Source organism: Cupressus sempervirens, chromosome 9 (genome assembly GCF_028749045.1).
Source record: "Cupressus sempervirens isolate cs-2001-9-10 chromosome 9, ASM2874904v1, whole genome shotgun sequence".
Lineage (NCBI taxonomy): Eukaryota > Viridiplantae > Streptophyta > Pinopsida > Cupressales > Cupressaceae > Cupressus > Cupressus sempervirens.
The window spans coordinates 513,069,526-513,093,883 of NC_143126.1; the positions used below are offsets into that span (position 1 = coordinate 513,069,526).

The 24,358-nt window shown below is 34.1% G+C and overlaps 1 protein-coding gene across 6 annotated transcripts in view; it reads right to left on the reverse strand.

Moving 5' to 3' along the window:
• Positions 1-1,303: 1,303 nt before the first annotated feature.
• LOC149539611 (varicose-related protein-like) overlaps positions 1,304-24,358 on the reverse strand; it is a 195,239-nt gene continuing 172,184 nt past the window's right edge. For all 6 annotated transcript variants that reach the window (XM_089800837.1, XM_089800840.1, XM_089800839.1 and 3 more), the window contains one exon: positions 1,304-2,268. In XM_089800837.1, coding sequence (XP_089656963.1) covers positions 1,960-2,268 — 309 coding nt within the window. In that variant the 3' untranslated portion in view covers positions 1,304-1,959. The remainder of the gene's footprint in view (positions 2,269-24,358) is intronic.

The following is a 24,358-nucleotide window of genomic DNA, read 5'->3' on the forward strand; positions in this document are numbered from 1 at the left end:
GAAATAGATGACTTTCTAATCTATACCCAAATATATCTTACAAGCATAGGTAATCTTTGATCCTCTTCACACCATTTATGCCAATCTACTTCTTAGGCTTACTGTATAGTGCTTGGTAACTCAAACACAAAAAGGTCCCAATAAAGAGATCATTGAAATCTTATCAGTCCCGAAACTGATTGTTAAATGCAAAATTTATTTTCTCCATTCAAACTAATTATCATGCAATTCAAAATATCTGATTTTCAATTCCTGATTCTTGTGACAACAAACCCAATAATATTGATATATGAGAGCATTTGAAATGTAACAAAGAGGAAATAAAATAGTGATCCAAACAACACTTTCTTGTTGATCAATTATGATATAAAATTTCTAACTTAAACTCACAAATCTAAACCTGCAGCCATCATCCATTTTCTATGCATTCATATTGATGGCCATGGTTGCCAACAACAAGAGAGCCCGCAATATTTCACATTCTTTCTTAGCTGCTCTGATACCACTGTTAGGCCTAGAAATCTTATGTAATAGACAATAATGTATGAAACTTTATTATATTCTATTGAGCGAGATTCATTATATAAATAAAGTAGTCATATAACAGTTCAACTGCTATTTAATAACTACCAAAACTGAAATTTATAACCTAATTTTATAATCTTATTACAAAGCACTCTTAAACATTGCATATGAACCGGAGTAAAGGGGGAAAAAGGAAAGCATACCGAACTTTATTGTCCAAGACCACACAATTTGAAATTTATAAGCAAGGGTTTCTTATCTAGTCAAAAATGTAATGTCGTGGCCTAGCTCATGTTCTTACATGTCGTTATTATATCTCCATGCATATTTTGCATGGGTCCTGGTGCTTTGAGCAGAAGGAAGGTTAAAATACTGTAAAATTTTAGATTGAACTGCTTCCTAAACTTCAGCTTATGGAACGCACCGACTTCTAAAAGGAAATAGAAATTATTGCTAGTAACTTCCGTTCAATTTATTTCAGTATTTTAGTCAACAAAATATTGTTATTATCTCACAAGTGCAATTTATATGTTTGATATTCCATAAAAGCTGCCAAATTTCAATATATCTCTATTCATTGGCTGTAGTAATGTGAAAAAACTTTGATCTTTTAAATGAATATTGAACTTGTTCTAGAGCACCTGTGTAAGGTGTGATTATTACATCCACGTATTTTTACATCAGCAATTTGTTAGTCATATTTAAAGTAGCAATCAGTCCAAATTGCATCGTTTAGAAATTACATAGCTGACACCGACAGCTTCAAATGACAAGCATATAGAAATGGCCCAATTGCTAACAATTTATAAACATCAATATACACCAAGTCCATACTGTACAATTGTTCAAGATGATGTATGAATATAAAATGTTTATACAGCAAGATAATTGTGCTAAATTCCTTGAGCAGAATCCGAGTGAAAGTGTTATAACAATAAGAACTGAGAAACCCAATTTATCAATATTGACAAATTGGCAAGAAAGCTACATTTGCAAAATAACATTCAAGAACACAGTTTTTGCTCAGTCTTTACAACTGCCTTCATGAATACCAACCAACCAGTTCTGCAAGTTGAATGATGTCAGTATAAAAAGTTCAGCATACTCGAATTTCGCCGCCTTGTTAGCTTTGTGAAACTGCACTGGGATTTGTGCTCCTTCCCAAATCAGTTTACAATTGTCTTTTACTATGTCCATATTTTGGATAACCCAATCATTGATTGTATGAATTTCCCAATACTATGTAGTATGTACACAAATGTAAGGTACTCGTGCCTTCACAAGTGCGTAATAGTGCCGCTCAATTGCCAATATCCAAAAACATTCGGACATTGATGTCCTGAAGAAAATGTATTGGGATCTAGAGGAAAAATGAGTGGACCTTGACTGGTATAAAAATTCCTATCCCAGTAAACCATGTTTTTAAACAAGCTGTTATGCACAAGACAATAGTAGAGAATTTATAACATGCATTATAAGCTTAACTTGTTTTATTAATGTACTCCCCAGATTTATATTTATTAGCTGCCTCTGTAAGTTCAGATAAACTTGCTTCAGCACTGGTCTAATGTAATCAGACAGTAAGGGATCATTTGGATTGATGGCAGTGGCAGCCTCCAAGATCCATAACAATTTCTTTGCCATCTCGCTTTCCAGATCACAAGATAATTGTTGGATAAGAAAAAGCAACACAATTTGACTTACAGGAAGAGGATTGCTTGTAAAAATATTTGATGCGTCCACCTATTACAAAAATTTTAAAACAATTTATTTATCAATAAGCTTCATTTAGATTGAACTTGAAAGGTCGCTATTATACAGGCAAGCACATTATCTGAATAAACAACATAAAGAAAAAGAAAAATGGAGGCTTGGATTACAAACATTGCAAATATGTAGCTTTAGTAATTTTTTAATTGAGACAATTTTCTTCTTTAACAAAAGGAAAACGCAACAAAACACAAGCATGTTCAAGAATTTATGCTTGTACACAAATCCCAAAATCTTATTAATCCAAAGCCTTTCCATAATGTGCATATGGACTTGTGGCATGGAGCTGAAAGGAAAGATTAGCTATTTGCTGATTGGAATGCATCTTCAGCACTACAAAGCCCTCTTCCAGATATATTAAAGATATGAGTTAAATCAAAGTTTAAGAATATCTCTGAAATTAAATGGAAAATCTGAATGTCATGGTAAATATCAGATGGGAAATTTCAAAAGTAAACATTTCACATAAAAATAAAAGATAATATACTCTGCTTTGCTATTATTTTCCACTTTGTGCTGACTGTTTCATGCTGTTCCTGGAATATCTGTAGCTGATATTTTTGTATTTTTTGACAAACGATTGAAAAAATGCTCATGAAAGATAGTAGTTTTCCACAACCCATGACAATGTTTTCTGAGTTTTCTAGGTAGATTGTGTTCCAGATTTTGCATCAACATTTTGGATCACATTCTGTGATCCATCATTAGGATAAAAGAGCTAAAGGAGGAGAGGCTCATGAGCTAAATATATGTAAGAAATTAATTTACTCGCACATCAGATATCAAATATCAATGCTATAACACAGCTACACACAAAGCCAACATATATCTATGGCTGGAATTGCCACACCCATATTTGTCACATCCCATTTTGAGCCCCTAAATTTTGTTAAATTTTGTTGATGATGTCAAACATGTTTTGTTAACTAATATGCTATGATGATTCAGTCTTATATCGGTTTAATATAGTCTATAAATTATAATTGATGCACGTGAAATTTATCAACATTTTATGATTAATGAATGATTTATATTATGTTTAATGATATGATTTAATGGACTAAACAACTTGTTAGTTTGATGAGGTGGATGCAGGACACTTTTTCCCCTCCTTGACAAGGAGGGAAAGCATTTCCCAAGAGAGGGAAACAAATGTTAGAGTAATAAAGTTTTTTCTTATAAATTTACTTAAGCTAAATTTTGGGCATATAATAACTAATTTTTTTATTAATTATTATCATGCAACCTAGGCTAGTTACCTGTTAGGGTATTGATCTTTTTTTATAAGGATTGATCTCTTTGTAATTGATTAATTCACTTTTGATAAAAGCAATCTCTCTTTTTGCTCATCAAGAATGTCTATTCTATAGATCTAGGAATTCCAACCTCCATAGCTTTTGCTTCTCTCTTTATGCGACAAGTGTTTGCATACAAGTGATTCTTGGGAGTTGTGGGGTTGATCTTTCATCAACTTCAACATAGTATCAGAGCTCCAACTCTTCATGCCCCTATTTTGTTTTATAAGAAGTTTGGCTTGGCTTTCAAATCTATGTTTTTTCTTTCAAAGGGTTTCATTTTTCAGATTTTTTTGGCTAGGTTACCAAATTCTCTCCAGCAACCCTCAAAGTCTAGTTCAATTCTATACAAAGTCTAGTCCTTGTCAAATTCTCTTGCAGAGCTACAAATTTGCTGCAAATTCTGTCAGAGGAACCCAACAGAATTTGCAGCAAATTTTGAAGAATTTGTTGTCTAGACCTGGCTGAATTTGGTCTTAGAACATTTTTTAGACTTTTTAAAGTGATTTTTTGACCTCTCAACCCTGTTGTGACCACTAAAAAGACCAAAAAAGATGTTTATATGTCATTTATGCATTTGTCTATGAAAATGAAAACTTGCATATAAAAAAAATCCAAATTGACAATATAGGTGACATCTAAATTGATGATTACAGAGAAATGCCTTTAAAAAGAAACGATATGTTTGAACCTAGGACTTCAAATTTGTATCTCACCTTTTGATATAGCATGGTTAGAAATGAACTAACCAATACCAAATAAAATTAAGATAACTGCACTTTTGATAATTCCTTTCATTCTCAAATTGTCCCCATGATATGGAAATATGTTCCATACATGTGACCAAGCAAGTGTATCAAGTTGTATGTAGTGCCAAATGATGCAATTAATGTCCTATTGAACTGAAACATAGATTTGGTGTATTTTGCTATCTTCGTTTGCTATTAGCAGATTCAAGTATGGATTTATTTTTTGTTCAATATATATACACACATATACCTATTTTTTTTTAAATATGTTTTTGTATGGATGAAGCCAAAATGAATCTGAACCCAAGTCCAAAAAAATTGGACGAATTTCGAACCCGAATCTCGAACCCGAATCTCGAACCCGCATCCGTATCAAAATCCGAACCGGCAAATTAGTATTTTTGTATTGGATCTGGGGGTCACCTATTTTAGGTACACTTTGAGCCCAAATGAACCTCACCGTTGAACTTGGAGCACCCAAAAACTCCTATTTTCATATAAAATTTGTCCAAATTGGACATAGTTGCAATTTGAGACAAAAAAAAAAATTGCACCCATATTTGGGCACGCTTCCAGAGGCGAAGATTTGGTTTTTTATAAAAAAATAAATGAAAAATTTATTAATATAGATATATAAAAGAAAGGGGCGTTGCTTTAAAAAATTTCAGAAAAAGTACTTTATTTATAAAACTCGTGCTTTCTTTTTTTCTTTAAATCATGTAATGTTGCATCATCAAAGTATGCTGACATCAGCAGGTACTGACAGACCTGCAAATTTTCTGACATCATCAGTACTTGGGCGCAAGTGCTGACATCAGCATTTTTAGCCAAAATCTGATGCCCTTCAAACTGTCATTTCTTTGATTTGTTTTGTCATAGAGAACTATTGATGGTTTTTTGGCCGTAGCTTTGTCAAATGGAAGTATTTTTTGACGAATCTTATATTGTCAGAAAGCTCTTTCCAAGCCCATCACGATGAAGTAAGTTATTTGGACTTTTGATGTAGTTCGGTTTCCTATTTATGCAGTCAAAGCCAGGGGTTCTATTCTGTACTTCGGGAGACATCTTTAGTATCCGATCTCTAATTTGGGAATTATTTATATCGTTGGAAAGGTATTTTAGAGATCTTTCTAGTGATGCTGGTTGTTTTTCCAGATTCTAATCTATACACATTCTATTCAATCTTTTGCATTTTTGCATTCTGGTGAATATCTTGGTTGTTTTAGATCCGGAGATTGATTTTGTTGCTTCAAATGGTTTGTCATGGGTTGTACTATCTCTTTTATCAGCCTTATATCTCTTTTTCTCTATGCTAACATCCTTTTATAGTATTTTTGGAAACGCACTGAGATAAAGTGTCACTCTATTACATTTTGGGATCTTGCACATCTTTGTGTTTTTTGTACTCGCACTACATTATAAAGTGTCTTGGAGGGTTTCATGTTGGCCATATTCGCCATCTTCCTTTGTCAAGTGAGTGTTCCTTCCACGACATTAGCCTCATGATGTGTTGATTACACATGCCATTATAGGTGTTTGTACATCTTGTGCACTCTCGTTGTTCCTAGTTCTTATTTTTGTAAGAGATATTGCATTCAGTTTTAGTGTTCATGTCTTACCTCTCAGCATTATAGGGGGGTTATGTTGGTTATATTGCTTTCTTGGTTTGATGGAGTGAGCTATGTATTCAATATTTGATCCTATGTACTAGGCAATTGCAGTGGTTGGATACCTATCCATTTCAGTGAGATGGATCATTTACCATATAGACATTCTTTCATTCCTATTTTTGGAGGCTATAAAGATACCTTCCATCTTCAATTGATCAGTTCTTCAGACTTAGTCTTCTCTACCTAGTCATGTTCTATCCAGTGGAGGTTCTTCAGATCAATGGTTTGGAAGTGTTTGTAGCTTCATGCTTCAATGGTGTTCTTCATGATCATCCTTTTGTTCCTATCTTCTAGAACATTATTTCCATCTCTTTTTGAAGTAGGGGTTTTCCCATGTGGCTTCTCTATTTCTCCTCTTTTCAAAGATTTGGTTGTGCTTGGGTATCTAATCAAGTCTTGTTGTCAAGGCCCAAATTTACTTTTAGTAGTAGTTTCTAAGTTTTTAGCTACTCCTTAAGTTTATCTTTAGGAGGGATGTCAGAGTAATAAAGTTTTTTCTCATTAATTAAATCATATTGATTTAATTATTATGTCACTTATTATCTTTAGTTTACATAAGCTAAACTCTAGGCATATAATAATCTATTATTTTATTAATTATTATCATGCAACCTAGGTTAGTTACCTGTTAAGGTTTTAATCTCCTTTTATAAGGATTGATCTCTTTGTAATTGATTAATTCACTTTTAATAATAGCAATCTCTATTTTTGCTCATCAAGAATGTCTCGTCTATGGATCTAAGAATTCCAGCGTCCATAGCTTTTTTCTTCTCTCTTTTTGTGACAAGTGTTTGCATGCAGGTGATTCTTGGGAGTTGTGGGGTTGCTCTTTCATCAACTTCAATAGCACATTTGGAAGAAAATTCAAACCAAAGAGAAAATAAAGGAAAAGAGAGAGATCATGTTTTTAAGAAAAAGAAATTTTTTTGAAAAATGTGAATGAGAAATCCTTCCATTGTTTTATTACTGCAATTATGGAATAGCAGTTTATGCTACATAAAGCTAGGGTTCTTTAATTATGGCTTTTAGCATTCTTATACTTCAATGTTCAAAGCATTTGTTTTAATCTTTGATTAAATACTTGGATTGGTTGGTTTATAAGCCTCTCAGCTTATGACTGTTTAATTAGCCATTTGGTTGTTATAGCCAAAGTAATGAGAATCGGAATTGGATCGGAATCATCAAGGCCGAATCGAACCCCAAATCGGCCATGAATCGGAATTGAATCGGCCACGAATTGGAAAATTAAAAAAACCCTAGAAATTTAGAGATTTTAACAATTTAAATTTATTTCATGCACCCTTTATTGAATATAACTTAAACACACTATAACATCATCAAATAGAAGCTAATATACATAAACATGGAAACTAAATGATAAATCCATCACATACAAAACTACGTTACACATAAAATGTAAATTGTAGCTAAAGTAAATAGAAATCACAGGATCACAATGAGTCAATCATAAAATGCATGTAAGATGAAGATCCATAAGACATCAAATCATAAATGTATGTAAGATGAAGATCCATGAAACGTATGTCTATCGATATCTGTAAACAAAATGAAAAAATAAGGCTCTAGCTCAAGACTCATCATCATCCTCAAGTTGTTTTTTTATTAAAATTAGGACTTGACTTTTTGCCTCCCTGTGGGGCCAATTTTTCACAATTCACAAAGGTGATTTTGGCGATTTTTTGCATGAATTGGCAATTCATGTGATGAAATCACTAATCTGGTTCACCACTTCAAAAAAAATCGAGAACCATGAATCGAATTGCTAAACTAGCGATTCAATCGATTTAATGGTGATTCTCGTTACTATGGTTATAGCAATGATCTTGTTGGTTTAAAAAGCCATTCAGCTTGTCATATAAATAGACCTTGTCGATAATGTAAAACCATTTTGCTTTGTTACATAAAGGGGATTGTTGGTTTTTTTTGTTAAGCCATACAACTAACCGTAGTTTAAGATTGTGTTAGATTTTGTATTTAAGCCAGAAGGATTAGTCCCAGATTGAATTTTGTGAGTTTTTATTCTTCAGCCCCTTTGGTTGGTTGCAAACTGTAAAAAATATATCTGTATATGTTTCGCTTTGTTACATTAAGGTGACTGTGTTGGTCTCTTTTATTAAGCCATACAACTAACCTTAGTTTATGATTGTTTTGACATTTTTGTATTTATGCCTCAAGGATTAGTCACAGATAGGATTGTGTTAGTTTTTATACTTAAGCTTCTCTGCTTCATCGCAAACTGTGGGATGTACACACACAAATATGCGTATGTGGATGTGTGTGTGATATGCAACATGTATGTTTATCTTCTCTAATAATGCAATGTGAATTATAAATTTGCGATACCAAGACCAGATATACCAAATGTATTATTATAAAATTATAGCTATATTCCACGATGTTTCCAAGACAGGGATGGGGACGACAGGGGAGATGTTTCGGGAACATTTCTTAAAGGGCCCAAAAAGGGCATGCTAGGGGACAACACTATATACAGAAGTAATATGTTATTCAAAAGAATATAGAAGAGATCAAAATGATCATAAGAAAATTTTGAGTCAATTTAAAGTGATTTCAAGGTCTAGAAGACCAAGTTTGAACAAAGGTCGACCAGAGTTGACATGACTTGACTTTTTCTAGAATCTGAAAAATTTGAAGGAAATGTGATTTGAAAAAGATTCCAAGATTCACAAAGTATTAGAAAAATGGACTAAACAAGCGTTCAATTGTGTTGGTCCCAAAATTTTAAAATTTGTTTTTGAGCTACTTAAGTGTGTCAAATTTCAAATTTGATCCCGAAAATGGATTTAGAGCAGTCAAAGTAGCCAAAAAGGTGATTAATCAATCATTTGTGCAGTCATGAAGAAACATGATACCCACCCTCTCCCATCCCCTTCTCTCTCTCTCTCTCTCTCTCTCTCTCTCTCTCTCTATATATATATATATATATAAACATGATACCCACCCTCTCTCTCTCTCTCTCTCTCTCTCTCTCTCTCTATATATATATATATATATATAAACATGATACCCACCCTCTCTCTCTCTCTCTCTCTCTCTCTCTCTCTCTCTCTCTCTCTCTCTCTATATATATATATATATATATATATATATATATTCATGTATCTATCTTGATCTTCATCTCCATATTTCTCTAGCTAAATCTCTCTCCCACTCCTCTCTGTTACTATATATTTCTCACACACATCTCTCTCTCCCCCCCTATCACACACTCTCCCATCCCCTACTCTCCCTCTCTCTCTCTCTCTACCTCCCTATCTCCCTATCCCACCCTCTCCCATCTTCCACTCTCTCCCCATCCTCTACTCTCTCACTCTTTACCCTCTCTCCTTCCCTCTCTATTGAAATTTAGGCTTACAAAGTGTGTGCACACTATAGTGCGTACACACTATGTAAGTCAAAATTTAAAAATTCTTTGAATAGCAAGTGTGCACTATAGCGCACACACACTATTTAAGGTTTCAAAAGGAAGTCCGAGGGGCATTCACTTGATATGGACTTGAGAGGAGATAGTTCTTAGATGAGTCTTGGTTGGAGACTTGGATATCTTGATGAGCATTCTCGTTCCCCACTCTTGGCCTATCATGGATCAGAGTCTTTGAATATACAATGTGTTTCTGCATAGCATCCATGATTGGAAGGATCATACTTTGTATGTCAATCAATGTTGAGTGGATCCTTGCTTCAACAAGTGCGGAAGAACTCTCTAGTAGAATGGAAGATGAGTTTGCACTCATAGCTTGTATGGTTAGCTCAACCTCACAGTGTGTTTGGTATATAGATAGTGAGGCATCATTTCATATGATAGGTGTTAGAGAGTACTTCTCCAGTTACAAGGAGGACACCAACATCTAGAATCAGCATGTGTTGGTTATCCCTCTGGAAGCAGTAATGGAAGATGTGGACTATTTGGCCACACATGCATTGATATGCAAGTTTCTTGGTATCCAGATTTCCTTGTCGGCTCTGGAAGCCTGGATTTGTCATTTGTGGCCGGTGAAAGGTGATATAGATATTATGCTGGCTGGTAATAGCTACTTTTTGCTGGCTTTCTCTTGCATTTCAGATCGGAACAGGGTCTTTGAGGGAGGCCCATATTTTTATGACCATGTCCTATTTGGGTCCGCCTACCGCAGCTTCCTTTGAAGTTCTAGCGTGAGAACTAGAACCCAGGAAGCAAAATCTACATTATAAATGAAGATTTTAGTATCAAGGTATAATTGGTGGGTTATAGATCTTTAATGATTCCATATTATTTGAAGACTTTACTAGTGGCATTAGGTTCTAGAGATTATAGTACTCCAATAAGTGGAAAATTCAAAGAATAATCTTGTTGAACCTATTTAAGGAAAGTGGTATGAACCCCAAGGTTTTAATTGAAGGATCAAAAAGACATTAGTTTAGAGGTGATCTTTTATCAGGCAAGCAAGTGTTAACCATGGGATCAAAGCCGAGACATTCTAATACGTGATTTCAGTAAAAATCTCTTAACAGAATAGTCCTAACAATTTGTAGACTTCCATTTCAAGATCTATCCTCTAAGCTGTAAAACTTCTCTTTCAAAGAACCATACTCTAATACCAATTGTTTGAATTACAAGTCAGAAAGGAAATCATATCTTTGTGCCTAAAATTATTTAGGAAAACAAAGCGAAATTTATGGACTCTCTTAGCCCTACCATCAAGAATAAAATACTCATGGATACATGATAGCCCATCCCTCCACATAATGTTTATTTGATTTAGTTTGTAAAACTCACCATTTTTCTCCAAATTCTTCTCTTCAGCTTTCGTCTTTGGAAATTTCTTGAAAGCCGCATTAGAGATACTAGTCTCCTTACCGAATTTAATCCCTTCCATAGGAAGCCCCGTAATCTCAGCAATAAATTCTTTAGTCAATTTCACTGTGACCCCATGCAAAGTGACCCTATCTTCAAACCAATTTTTAAAGAAGGAATCTGTAATGTGAGGTTTATACCCATGGAGTCTCTCAATGTAGGTCATCACTTTACCTTTCTGCATAATGTCCCACACAGAGGCCTTTGCCTTCCAAACCCTACAAAGGCCTCTGTGTGGGAGATTTTTCAGAAAGGTAAAGTGATGACCTACATTGAGAGACTCCATGGGTATAAACCTCACATTACAGATTCCTTCTTTAAAAACTGGTTTGAAGATAGGGTCACTTTGCATGGGGTCACAGTGAAATTGACTAAAGAATTTATTGCTGAGATTACTATGAAATATTGACATAAAATATATATTTCTTAATTGGTAACAAATTTCACTATTTATAGATTTGATTTGAGTTGATTTACTCATTACAATCCAGACATTTGACAAATATTTGAAGATAATATAATACATATATATATATTTGATGTCCTCACAACTTTAAGAGTATCAAAAATAAATACACTCATCATCTATTTTGTTTTTCCCACATCCCTGCAAAACTATACACAGAGATTTGAACTTCATCAAGAAGTCCTCAGAAGGGGCAACTAGATTGTTGACCATGTTTTGAAATCTACTTACATCTAGGTCATTTGGCACTAAGGCTTTGGTGAGTATTCCTTTATGCTTTGGGGAGATCTATAATAGTTCAAAAATGGAGATATGGGCTGGAGTCTTAAGTAATTGGTTAACCAGGTTGTACTTGGGCAATGAGGAACTTACAGTTGCATGATCGAGATTTGTCACAGGTCCTAGTAGAACAACTTTAGAGGTTTCTCCTTGATCAAGTTCTCCCTCATAGAACCCCTTGGAATACATAATTGACTGCCCTAAGAAAGATTTTGACAAAATCTAACCAAATAGGTATATTATCGTGCGAGGATCTAGGAAGAGCCATGCAAGTAAGTGTTGGTAATGATGCGAGAAAGTGAAGAAGAGGCATTTTCTCATGTGATGATGTACAGTGAACCACGCGAGAAAGTGCAGAATTTGTGTTTTCTCATGCAATATTATACAAAACAAGCAGCAAATTTTTTACCAAGATGATGGGTTTTGATTTCTTGAAGAGATTTTTGATGATTTTGACAGATTGTTGATAGGTTTATGACACTGTTTTGTAGTTATCAATCAGATTTCCATGTAATGGATACAATCAGTAATTGTAAACAATCCAACTGAGGACAAAGCAACTCGAAAGGATGAGGAGAGTGAGATTGTTGACTATTAATGGTAGTGCACACAAAAGTATTAACTAAGAGCATTAGTAATAAAACACGTATTAAGCACCAAATCATAAATCTTGTTATATATAAAAGGCTATAAGTAGTCATCCAATGTGATCATAAAATTTGGCAAAGTCAATTTAAATAAACACAAATTATTATTAAGAATGCCTATAGTACCTTCAAACTATTTCCTCACAAGCACCAAGGCTCTGATACCAGTTATTCAAATTCTTTAGAATAAATGAAAAGGGGGTAAATCAGTTGTCCAAGGTCCAAATGTACAAATAAAACTTTTTAATGCTTAACATATTCATGTCCATAAAACCATAACATGCATGCATCCATTAGATCATACAATACCTTAACTTAGTAGGTCACTGTCCTAGGTCAAAATAACTTTACAAAACTAGAAACATGAAATGATACGAACTCATTCACAATATCCATGTTTAGTCTCCCTCCCTCATTTAACCTTTATATTCGATGGATATTTTATTTGATTGAAATATTATTTAATTAATTTATCAATTTATTTATGGTTTAAGAGTCTTCTTTCATTGTTCACCTATTACAACATGTGTTGGAACCCTAACCACTACTAGAACCACTATAACTATATCCCAAAACCACTTTCATCATTTAGGCTTTAAGGTGGATAGGCTCTTTCAAGCTATATCGTTCTTTCACCTCCAGAAGATTCACGAGGTGAAGGAAGTGTCTTGAGGCGAAAGTAGTGTCCCGAGGTGAAGAAAGATTCTCGAGGAAAATGGAGTGTCCCAAGGTGAAGGGAATGTCCTAATGTATAGAAAGATTCCTGAGGTGAAGCAAGACTCTCAAAGCGAAGGGAGTGTCCTAAGATGAAGGGAACATCGCCAAAGGCATCCATGTCACTAAAGATATCTATGTCACTAAAATCATCCCTATCACCGAAGGCATCCGAGTGACCAGAGACATGATACCTAAAGGAGTGACTGTTGAATGGATAATTGAGCATTAGATAGATGAGTCCCAAGTTTGCCAATAACCAATTTGTTTTGTGACAATTAATGCACTAGATTCAATAACGAATTATAGTGTAATGTCCCCACTTTTTTAGCATTTCAAGGGAGTTCTTAGCCTTTACATTCTTCAAACACTAAGTGGAGAAATAAGGAAAAATTGATTAAATTGATTTCTTATAAACTCATTAAATAAATTAAAATTAAAAGGTGACTTTATATTTAATTAATTTAATTTAGTCATACTCCCAGATTGAGGCCGGTTGAGTGAGTTCATGATGTTTGGTCTTGTTGCATCATTGGGATTCATGTAGAATCCATACTACCAGATTGAGGCCAGTTGAGTGAGTTCATGATGTTTGGGGTTCTTGTAGAATCTGTCCTCCTAAGCTTGTTTTGGGTTGACTAATATTTTTCTTGTGTTCTCATCTAGTCTTGTGTTATGCTCTTCGTGATGGTCGTGTGCCATACACAATTATGTGTGAGTACATTTGTTGGGTGACTTGCGAGGCCCGATCATTTGTGGTACTTTTGGGAGTTGTGATCATTTTGGGTTGGGTTGGAAAAATGCATGCCTACTGGTACTCATCATCGGATGAGCATGGGTAGGGTACGTTAGCATATGGAGGGGGCTTCTATCTCGTAGCCTGGTGATCATGGCACCATAAGTTGGCAGAGGGAGCTTTAATCAAGTGATAACTAGAAATAAAATGTGTGAGTGGCAATAAAACTTAAGATAATAAAAGAATGTGGTGTGCTGAGCCTTCCATCGAGCAGTTGAATCTACACGGTCTAAGCTTGGGCTTTTGCATGCCAAGTGACTCTATGATGCAAGCCCCTACCTAGTAGCCCATTGAGTGTCTGACCAGACCTATAATTTATACATTGTCTATGTTCGTGGTTTCAGTCATCATACTATCTGGCGTGAGTGTTAGCCATGGACGTTTTCTTTATGTGTGTTTGTGGTTGAGTCATTATCTCAATCAGCACGGTGGGAGTGGACCTATGGGTTCCATGTGGTTGGAAGGCATAGCTACCTTCACCACTGCTAGGGACCAGTGTACAATGATAGGGAGTTACTTACAGAATTCAGAGGGAGTCATAAGAAATTCAAAGTTGCTAATAGAATGAACAATTTTGGATACAAAGTTTTCTTTTGGCATTTGACTTACTGCTTTAACCTAGTTAGCATTTTGATAACTTGGTTGATCAGTTTGGTTTGCCATCAATGCCAAAGAGGGAGATTGTTGAAATCTTATTGAAAAGATCACTATTAAAGAGGGAGATTATTGAGAAGAAGGAAGATTGTTGATAAAGAATGTTTTCAATCATTATTTTGTCACTGATGTCAAACTTGCTATTTGTTGGAATGACAATTTCTTATAAGATCCAAGTACTATCACTTAGTTGATTGATGAAGAGGATTTAATCAATAAGATGTAACAAAAGCACCTAAGGAAAAGGTTGAGTTATGGTTTTGAAATGAAGTACAAGGATCAATTAAGACAATGGTAAAATGATGTATTGATAATACACTTGAAGATACAGAGATTGGCTACACTTAGAAACTCTAGAAGAATAAGTTGTAACAAAGCTATTTGGATAACATAAATGGCTAATGTCACTAATCCAAACTCAATTTTGGTGAAACATTTTGGAATTCCAAGGTGGCACCTTCCTTTATGAAAATTGGGTCATTAACATAGGCCAATCATCAATGGTGTGCGAAGTTCGGCCAATGGCGTGCTACCATGTGGAAAAAGTCAAACTAGGGGGTTGACCCAAAATCCATGGGTGGGGCCAAAATGGAAAATGGTTTAAAATTTGATTTTAAAAGTTTTGTAAAATGCTCACATACCAAACAACCGTCCAGACAAATACTTCTCTAATCCAAGAGAAATTGGCATCACCACCGTCTCTAGGGTTTAGGTTATTTTTTATGTTTGAGTGTGGTTTGCAAGTTAAGAGGAGGTGATGAAGACGCACCTGTAGAGGTGCGGCTCTATGCTCGGGTGTTTTGTGGAAGAAAAAAGAAGGTGAGGGAGTGAACCTAGGCTCCCCTTAGTGCTGCGTAGCTACACAATTGTGCTATTGCGCATCACCAAGGGTGATCCCTTGTACATTTTCTTTGGCGCACAAGTGCACCTAATAAGGTGCTCTAGTGCGCCTCTTTTTTGCAAAAAAAAGACTTGCACCCTCGGATTTTTTATTTTTTGAGATCTGAGTTTTCACACCAGTATCCCGGTCTAACTAGGACACTAGGCAAAAAACCCTAGAAAAGACTTGGACCCTGGACTAGGCATCCAAAAAGCTAAAAAATAAAGTAGGGGGTCCCCATTTATAAGTGAAATGGGGCGTGCGTTGTAAAACCACAATAAATAACCTAATGGGTTCATTGGGGTTGCTCATACTAAACTTTGGTGATTTCAAATTAGCATCCATAATTTCTGATTCCGACGTTATCTGCATCTCGAGATTTCGGATTAGCTATGGTGATTTCGACCATTTTGGCTCGTGCTAGTGCCTTTTCTGAACCCCACAATTCTTTAATCTTCTGCAATGTGAGATTTCATACCATAACTATGATTTGTATCTCACTCTATTTAGCAAACCTTAATAGGTTCACTAGGTGTGCTAAATAACCCTTAGAAGTTTATTTAGTGTGCAGTTGTGCACCTGCACAAGTGTGCACCCTTGTGGAGTGTGCACAGGCGTATGTGCGCTACTACATGCATGCTTCTTTACATCGGCATAGGGGGGAAGTTGTATTTACTAAGGCTGCGATAGAAAGAGATGACCTTATACGATGTGACTGCTTGCATGGACTGAAATAATGGTAATAAGATAGATAGATAAAAATTTAACGTCCACGAGGCTAAAGATGAATATGACAGAGTTTAAAGCGTGAAATCTACAAAGATCATATCAAATCAGCTTTTGGTGTCTACTCAAAATGGCCACAATGACATCTAAAGGCTATCTTCTCGATGTCCTATTCTCTAACTTTGATCTGGTGATAACCACCTAAGGCAAACTGCTAGAAATTAAATTCGAGAAGATTTAAAGCTCAAAAACCCAAAATCATAGAAAATCACTTAACAACTTTCGCAATAGTGTGAACCTCTAAATGCACAGACACACTTACTGGTCCAATCACATAATGTAGATGTGAATAGTGAGTCTCTATCTAAGATGATCTTACAGGGAATGACATGAAGTCTAAGAATATCCTACAAAAACACTTGAGTTGTATCTTATGTTGTGAAAGCAGTATGTAAGGGTGTGAAGTGGAAAACCTTGGTCAATGTGTCAACCCTCTCCAAAATGTCATTATGGCGGTTTGAAGACATGGGAAGACCATCAATAAAATCCATAGATATAGTATCCCACTTCCACTCTGCAATCTCATGAGACTTAAGAAGTTCAACAAGATGATTGTTGTTACTTTAGCCTCTATTTTAGCTGCTGCATAATACTTAGGAATATATCCTTATCGTTAGTGATTCCTTTCACTATGTTCCATATGCACCTTTCTTTAATGCTGATTGTTGGCAATACGATGACCGATCATGTCCTCTTTCATCATCAATAAGTTGATATAGTTAGAGAATGCTGAGTTCTAATCATTCAATGGTGAATGATGTCTTATGGAATGACCTCACCTCAATGGTAGGCCCTTGAGTAGGCCATTCCAAGATGACCTTCACCTTCTCTGGGTCCATTTTGAGACCCTCAGCTGATTCAATAAACCTCAAATAGACTAACTCTCTTTTGACAAAGCTACACTTCTTCAAATTAATCAACAATTTCTCTTCCCTCTACAAATATTAAATGAAAAAATGCAAATTATGTTTACACCAATACTTCTAAAATATGTAAATTATTAGTTTATAAAAAAAATAATGGATTTTAAAGAGGGTAGTGAGTGAAATTAAGAGATGATTTTTTTCCATACTCCATTCCAATCCTCACCTATCTGAAATAGGAGAAAGGTTTGTCTCTTGTCCTATATAATGGTTTTGTACAATAAAGCTCATAGTGAGGGAAAGTAAGGAACATCTTGGGAATAAAGCATTAGATTTCTCTTTTGTTGACATGTTGAAAGTTTTCCCTTAGAACCATTAACCTTCAGTGTAAGTATTTCTAATGACAAAAAAACCACAAGCACTGCCAATCTCACAAGCATTGTCAAGCTCCTAGACCTTGCCAAGATCTACAGACATTGCCTACCATCACAAAGCATGTTGAGCGTATTTGTTACATGAGAAAGTGTGCAAAACCTGAATTGACAATGTATGGAAGATATGATTGATTTACAAAAAGTCATATAGAAACAAAGTATTAGGAAAGTAGTTCCTATTGTATGATTGCTACAATTCGTTACAATTGCAGTAAAGGGTTGTGCAGTGAACTAGAGATAGTTTATTGACCGTTGATGACATCAGAAAGTGTGCATGTGACTTTTTCAAGTGTCGAGTCACTCAGATGCCAAGCAGATAGTATGTATCTAGACAATTCACCTACTTCGAGGAGGTTTTCATAGACATGAACTTGATCTATGTCTTTGTCTATAGTTGCTTCTGAGAGAGAGTTGAATTCGTACTCTCGAGAATCTTTACTGCATAGAGACAGATTGTAGAATTCCCCAACAATGATAGGAACAAAATCTCCTTCATCATCTAGATTTTTACTAAGGTACTAATATGTAAAGCATGACTAGACTCTCCTTGTTCTTGTTGGGTATGATGTGAACTAGTAGTATCCTCAGAAGAATCACTATCACCATCCATGGCATTGATATATATATATATATATATATACACAGAGAGAGAGAGAGAGAGAGAGAGAGAGAGAGAGAGATAACAAGATAATATGCAAATAAATCATGGATTCTCCAATTAAAATAGTAGTATAACATCATGAATGATAATAGCAGCAATATAAATTAGTATAACAGTATTATAAAAATACTCTCAAACTTCAAAACCACTATCAATATAAATATACCAATCAAAATGTCTCAAACATGTATCCAAGTTTTAGTTTTTACTTTTACTTTAGTTTTCTGTTTTGAATAATATTTTAAACCTTATGGCTATAAAGTGTGTGTGTGTGTGTGTGTGTGTGTGTGTGTGTGTGTGTATTTCATGGTTGCCTGGAGATCTGTCTACCCCCTTTAAGACACGTTTCAGAGACTTTTCGTGTCTCCAGAGACCTCAAAAAAGGTTGGAGACTTCATCATGAAGTCTCCCAGTCTCCTAATCCAAAAAGTGAAGTATCCCCGAAGTCTCCTGATAAAAAATAGATGTAAAATATAATATTACCTCATTTTAATATTTTTTTAATGCAAAAATTAAGACCAATAACAATTTAAATGATTTTGAGAGCATGATAGCTGAAGACCTTGAGATGGATGATCACAACCTTGTGGAATAGATGATAGTACCATCAACATACTAGTACTAGATAGATTTCTAGTTTTTGTTTATTGTACTAAGTTTGTTTGCATATCGGCAATTTAGCATCAAACTATACTTTTTTAAATTTAAAATTAATGATAATCTCAACGATTATCAATTTGATATGATGATGATCATGTTGACCATGATGTCCTTTTTCGAAATATGGCAAAATGTGTGAATAAAAAGGTGGCAAATATAAAGGCCATTGTCATTGGCGTATAAATTACATTTTGTGAAAATGTCATATTAAAAGGCAGTTTTTTAAATGGCAATGTTTTCGGCAGCACTATTGTAACATGGCAGAAAAGATGCTAACGTGGCTCTTGCACTGTACACGGTCATTTAAAGAAGGTCTGCATGGTTTAAGAGATCTCACCAAATGTCCATTTTGTGTGGCGGACTTCAAATTGATTTTTAAAACTCTTAAGGTTGTGGGTAGTAAAACAAAGAGAACGTTGTTTTCATTCATTTCTTCTGCAAGTTCGATGATTTTATCCCTGATCATTTTATGTGTTTGGAAATTTGTTGAGGAGGCATAATCTATTCTAATCATTCGGTGTGTATGGAAATCTATTAGAGGAGGCAATATTTTTTATCATCTATGTGAAAAGATTTGCAGAAAATCTGCTTGTGTTTAAATATGCAAAAATAGGTCTTCATGTTTGATATTTACATACACTCATTCGTCTTCTTTCCTGTGCATGTTCGAGAGAACAACAATGGGTTCAGTTGAAAAGGAGAAACAGGTATCTTCAAGAAAGAAATTTTTGAAATGATGAAGGTAATAAATCAAGCATCTTCAGGTATGTTGGAGTATACTCATTTCTTAAAAAGGAATACAAAGGTAGATATCTCTGATTCATTTATTTTTGTCTTTGAGAAATTAAATCACAGTTGGTCTTAAGTCATTTCAGAGATTATCAAAGAATGTTTTTAAAAAAAAAGGAACTGGGTTAAAAAGGAATTTGTTCAGCCCTGTCAAGCATCACTGTCAAAGCATTTTTTCAGTTAGGGTTTCACAAGAAAGAAAGTCTCATTGTATTCTTTGTGAAAAAGCAATTCTTCAAGGAGACAGTTTGCTGAATCAAAATGAAGGTTGTTATTTACTTACCACTGTCTGGTTCAGCTATGATTCTAATGGCAAAAATGTTAGGGCATTTTTTTTCTTAAACCTTAAATGATTTAAGGACTTCTTCAAAGCTGTCTCTAAAGTGAAGAATTATTTCAAATTGCTCTGTTATTTCAGAACAAGATTCGAAAGTTTTTGAGAATACTCTTGAAGGCTAAATTTTTATTAAATTCAGAATTTTATATGTACAGTTTTGAAAGGGAAGACATGGCTGACAGTTTTATAAAGGGAAGACAAATTCGAGTTGTAACTAATTACAAGTTGGTTTTTCAAACAACTTTTAAGAGGGTTTTCAACAACCCTAACTAGTTCAGTTGATTCCATGTAACTGAACAATTTCGAAATTCTTCTCTATAAATATAGAGATCTTTTGTAAATAAAGGGTGTGAGTTGAAAAAGAAGAAAGAAAACTTATATTTCAAAACAGGTTGTAAAGACTGAAAGTCCTATTATAAACTTGTATGCATGTATAAATGTCATACATACACATTTATATGTGTGTATAAGGTTGTAAGTACAGCATGATAAAAGGGTTAAAATACCCTAAGCAGTAGAAGCTACTGATTGTAAAAGAGTTGGAACTCAATAAAGAATACAGGTTCATGGAGTGGTTTTTCTCCCTATGACGAAACCGTGAGGATTTTCGAGGGTTCTCCACTCGGCACAAAATTGGTGTCTCTTCTTTCTGTGAGTTGATATTATTCTGAATGTTTACATTTTAGTACAGTTTGATTTCTCCACTGCTGTAAATTGTGAATTAAACTTATTGAAATCAGATTGTGAGATAATTTTAATTGTGTTCTGATTCACCCCCCCCTCTCAGAACCCTGATACTTCCAATAGATCATATGCAATATTCAGAAAAAAAAGTATGACTATGAGATATAGTAATGTGATTATGTGAGTTTTGAAATATTTGACTCTATATTAATGTGACATTACTATTGTTATTTATTGTAGTCTTTTAGTTCTACAGTATTACTATTTTGTATTTAGTATTAGACTCCTTAAACTATTAAAAAAATTTGCAACCTCCAAGTACCCTCATCTCCTATTTTTGAAAAATTGTCATACTTGTACTAGTACCAGTACCAGAGACCTTTAAGTCTCCCTGTCTCCCAGTGACCTTTCTATATATATATATATATATAAATATATCAACTTGAATTGTTCTTGTTCTAATAACTATATAGGTAAATGATTGAAGCCTTTGTATACATTTTTATTAATAAATGAGAATTTACGTATTTTCTCCGTTTAAATGGGCACTAGTAGGAAAGAACAAAGAAAGAAAACCTCCAATCTAGCCTGGGACAAAAGTCCTATATTATACAAATTTAAAAAGAGCATTCCCTAGTGTGTTTGATTATGGCATTATTCGCATACTTATACATATTATAGAAGTCCGAGATTACAAAGAAAATTCTATAGAGAAGGAAAGCTGAATATTGGCACAGTACAATACATGTGCCCTATAGATCCAATCAAGGAGATACTTTGCTCTACGTCTACAAAACAATGAAAACCACTTTTGCCAGCAACGGGTTAGTAGTCAAAGCATGTGAAGAGGAACAGAGAAAGGGATACGTTTCCACAATTGCTTATAAAACTATTATTAAAACATCTTATAATAAGGCTCCTAGTTAATTCAGTCCCCTTCTTTGACCTTCAAGTCAATTGCTTCACATATTTACAAGTGAATTTCCTGGTCGGTGTTAGTCAACATTATATAAACAAATTACTCAATCTATATATAGATGAAGCAGTGAATAAAAATAAAGTGAATGATGGGATTTGTACTTTTCAATCTCTTCAGAGTGCTTGTTTGTTCTAAGGTTATGACAAAAGTGCAACATCAAAGCTTAACTGAAGCCGTCAAGATCGAAAAGTTTACAGGATTAAAAGTCTAACAAATTATAATTTTCGTTGCTATTGAACAGTAGAATGATTGTAATGTCCCCACTAATAGGGTTAGTTAGGGACAAGTAATACTTGCAAAATAATGGTTAGAATCACAACAATAACAAAACTAACTATATTACTCTACCCTCTAAGTTAACCCCATCCTTAAGGATGTCTCCAAGTAGGGCTTCCTAGCTCATAGCTACTTTGCCATCTTCCCAGGAGCGCACCCCTTAAGATTCTTCTTGGACGGGCATCCTCTATCCAAGGCTACTCACATATGCATATGTTGACAACTTTAGAATATTCTAGTAGGTTGATTATTGGCCATGGTGAACTATGGAGATCTTAAATATCTCACATGCTCCATACTACAATATCGACACTCGGCTATGGCAGACAATGGAGATCTTAAATATCTCGCATGCTCCATGCTATGAGTAACATTGATTCTTGGCCATGGCAGACAATAGAATCTTAAATATCTCACATGCTCCATGCTTCGAGTCTCATTAATATCCATGGTGTTAACCTCATGAGCTAACACAATATTATCCACAAGTATGGTTCATAAATAAATTTATAAGCATAATTAAACAAATATAATTCATAAACATACCTTTCTTACCTTCTTCTTTTCCAAGAGTCGCACCCTTTCATAATACAAATCTTTTGAAAAGTCACAACACTTCATTATTATAATCTTTCCAAAAAGTCACAACCCTTCATAACTAAAATCCTTTGTAAAAGTCCCAATACTTTATAATTAAAATATTTTTGAAGAGTCACAACTGTTCATAATTATGACCCTTTCAAAGTTTCGCATCCTTTTAATATCATTATACCTTTTCAGAAAGTCACTTCCTTATTTTCTTCATATTACTTTTCTCTTCCATTTTTCCTTTTGATCTCCTCTCCTCTTCTCTTCCTTTCTTCCCCTCTCTAAAATAACTCTCCTCCTTTTTATATCTTAATTCTAAGGAGTCATGTCTATATGTTAAACATCTCTTGACTTTTTATTGGATTTAGTTAATTTATATTATTCTATGTTATATTATTTATTTACTTACTTATTTATGTTTATTTTATTTATTATTAAATTCTATTTAGAAAGTTAACATACTTTCTACAATATTGTCTCTTGTATTTAATTTAATTTATTTCTTTACTCATTGAACTTTTATTATTTTTAATTATTTAAAATATCATACTAAATATTATTTTATTAATAATATAGATTAAATAAATATTATTTTCTTATTTTAAATTTTAGTATTAGTTTTAATATAACTTTATTATTTATTTAATAACATTGTATTATCTAATAATTATTAAAATTTTATCTTAAAATGGGGATATGATAATGATTATGAAGGAAGCAAACAAACTAACTAAGAACCAATCTAGACTAATCATAGATAACCAAATTGGCATCCGCTTTACCCTCGGCACACACGTCAAAATTCAAACCCTACGCACACTAATACAAGAATATAAATGGGTACCACACTATTACAGAGTCAAAATGAGGTTCTTAGTTGAGAAACTAGTCAAATATCATGTTGATAATATTAAACCAGTTTGAATAAATCTTGTAGGTATTACTATAACATATATTATAATTTTATGTATTAAAGTCTTAAAACTGATCATATACTACAATTTAAACTACCTGGCACATACCCTAGTTCGTAAAGTAAGGTTTCTTCCACGCCTTTAGGAGGCATATATCAAAAGCAAATTATAAGATTAATCCAATTTACATGATTCTGAGCATTCCTCTTATTTGCCTATTTCTTATTAACTTCTCTCTATATTTCTTAGTGCCAATTTATAACTATTATTCCAAACTTAAACTGCTTGAAAGCAAAGTTAGAGCATATCCCTATCAAAACATTCATTATCTAGTATGCAGCCAATGATTTCAAAGTTTATTTTCAGTAATTTTAAAGGTTACTAGTTAATCACTCTAAACGTAGATTGGTACTATTAGATTTGGACCTATGTAATTTGTTAGTGTAAATAATTAATTATTTTTACACTTTACTTAAGTTTACATAGGAATATGCATAGACACATGAGTTGTTTTGTTGACAACACAGGAGTTAGCAACTTATTTGGGCACATGGTGTCTACAACATCTCTTTTTGAGATACCCCTATGTAAATTTATCATTGCACAAACTCCTGTGCTCAATGGAGGATAATCCACTCTTGGTGGATATGTGCTTAGTTGTGATGTTTATCTCTTCGCTGATTCCTAGTCATTCTAGTTGCCTTAATATACAGACACTTCTAGTGTGTATTCAATCATTTGATATCCAATTCTCTAATATCAAATCATCCAATTATCTGATATCAATTCTCATTTGATCATCATTTGTCTCTCTTGTGTTATCTACTGAGCTTCTAGATCTTGGCATTTCATTCTTGCTTTAGGAAAATTCTTATATGGTATCAGAGTTATACCAAATTCTTACATGCTATCAGAGCCAGAGGAGTTTCATTGCATAGCCATTTGAGAGATTATTTTTTGCAGGTCAAGATTGGAGCTTATTGGTGCAAATCAGATATTGGCATCACATTTAGAAGGTCAAAAAAACCCCAAATCGACTTTTGTTTCATCAAAATCGGACATCTAA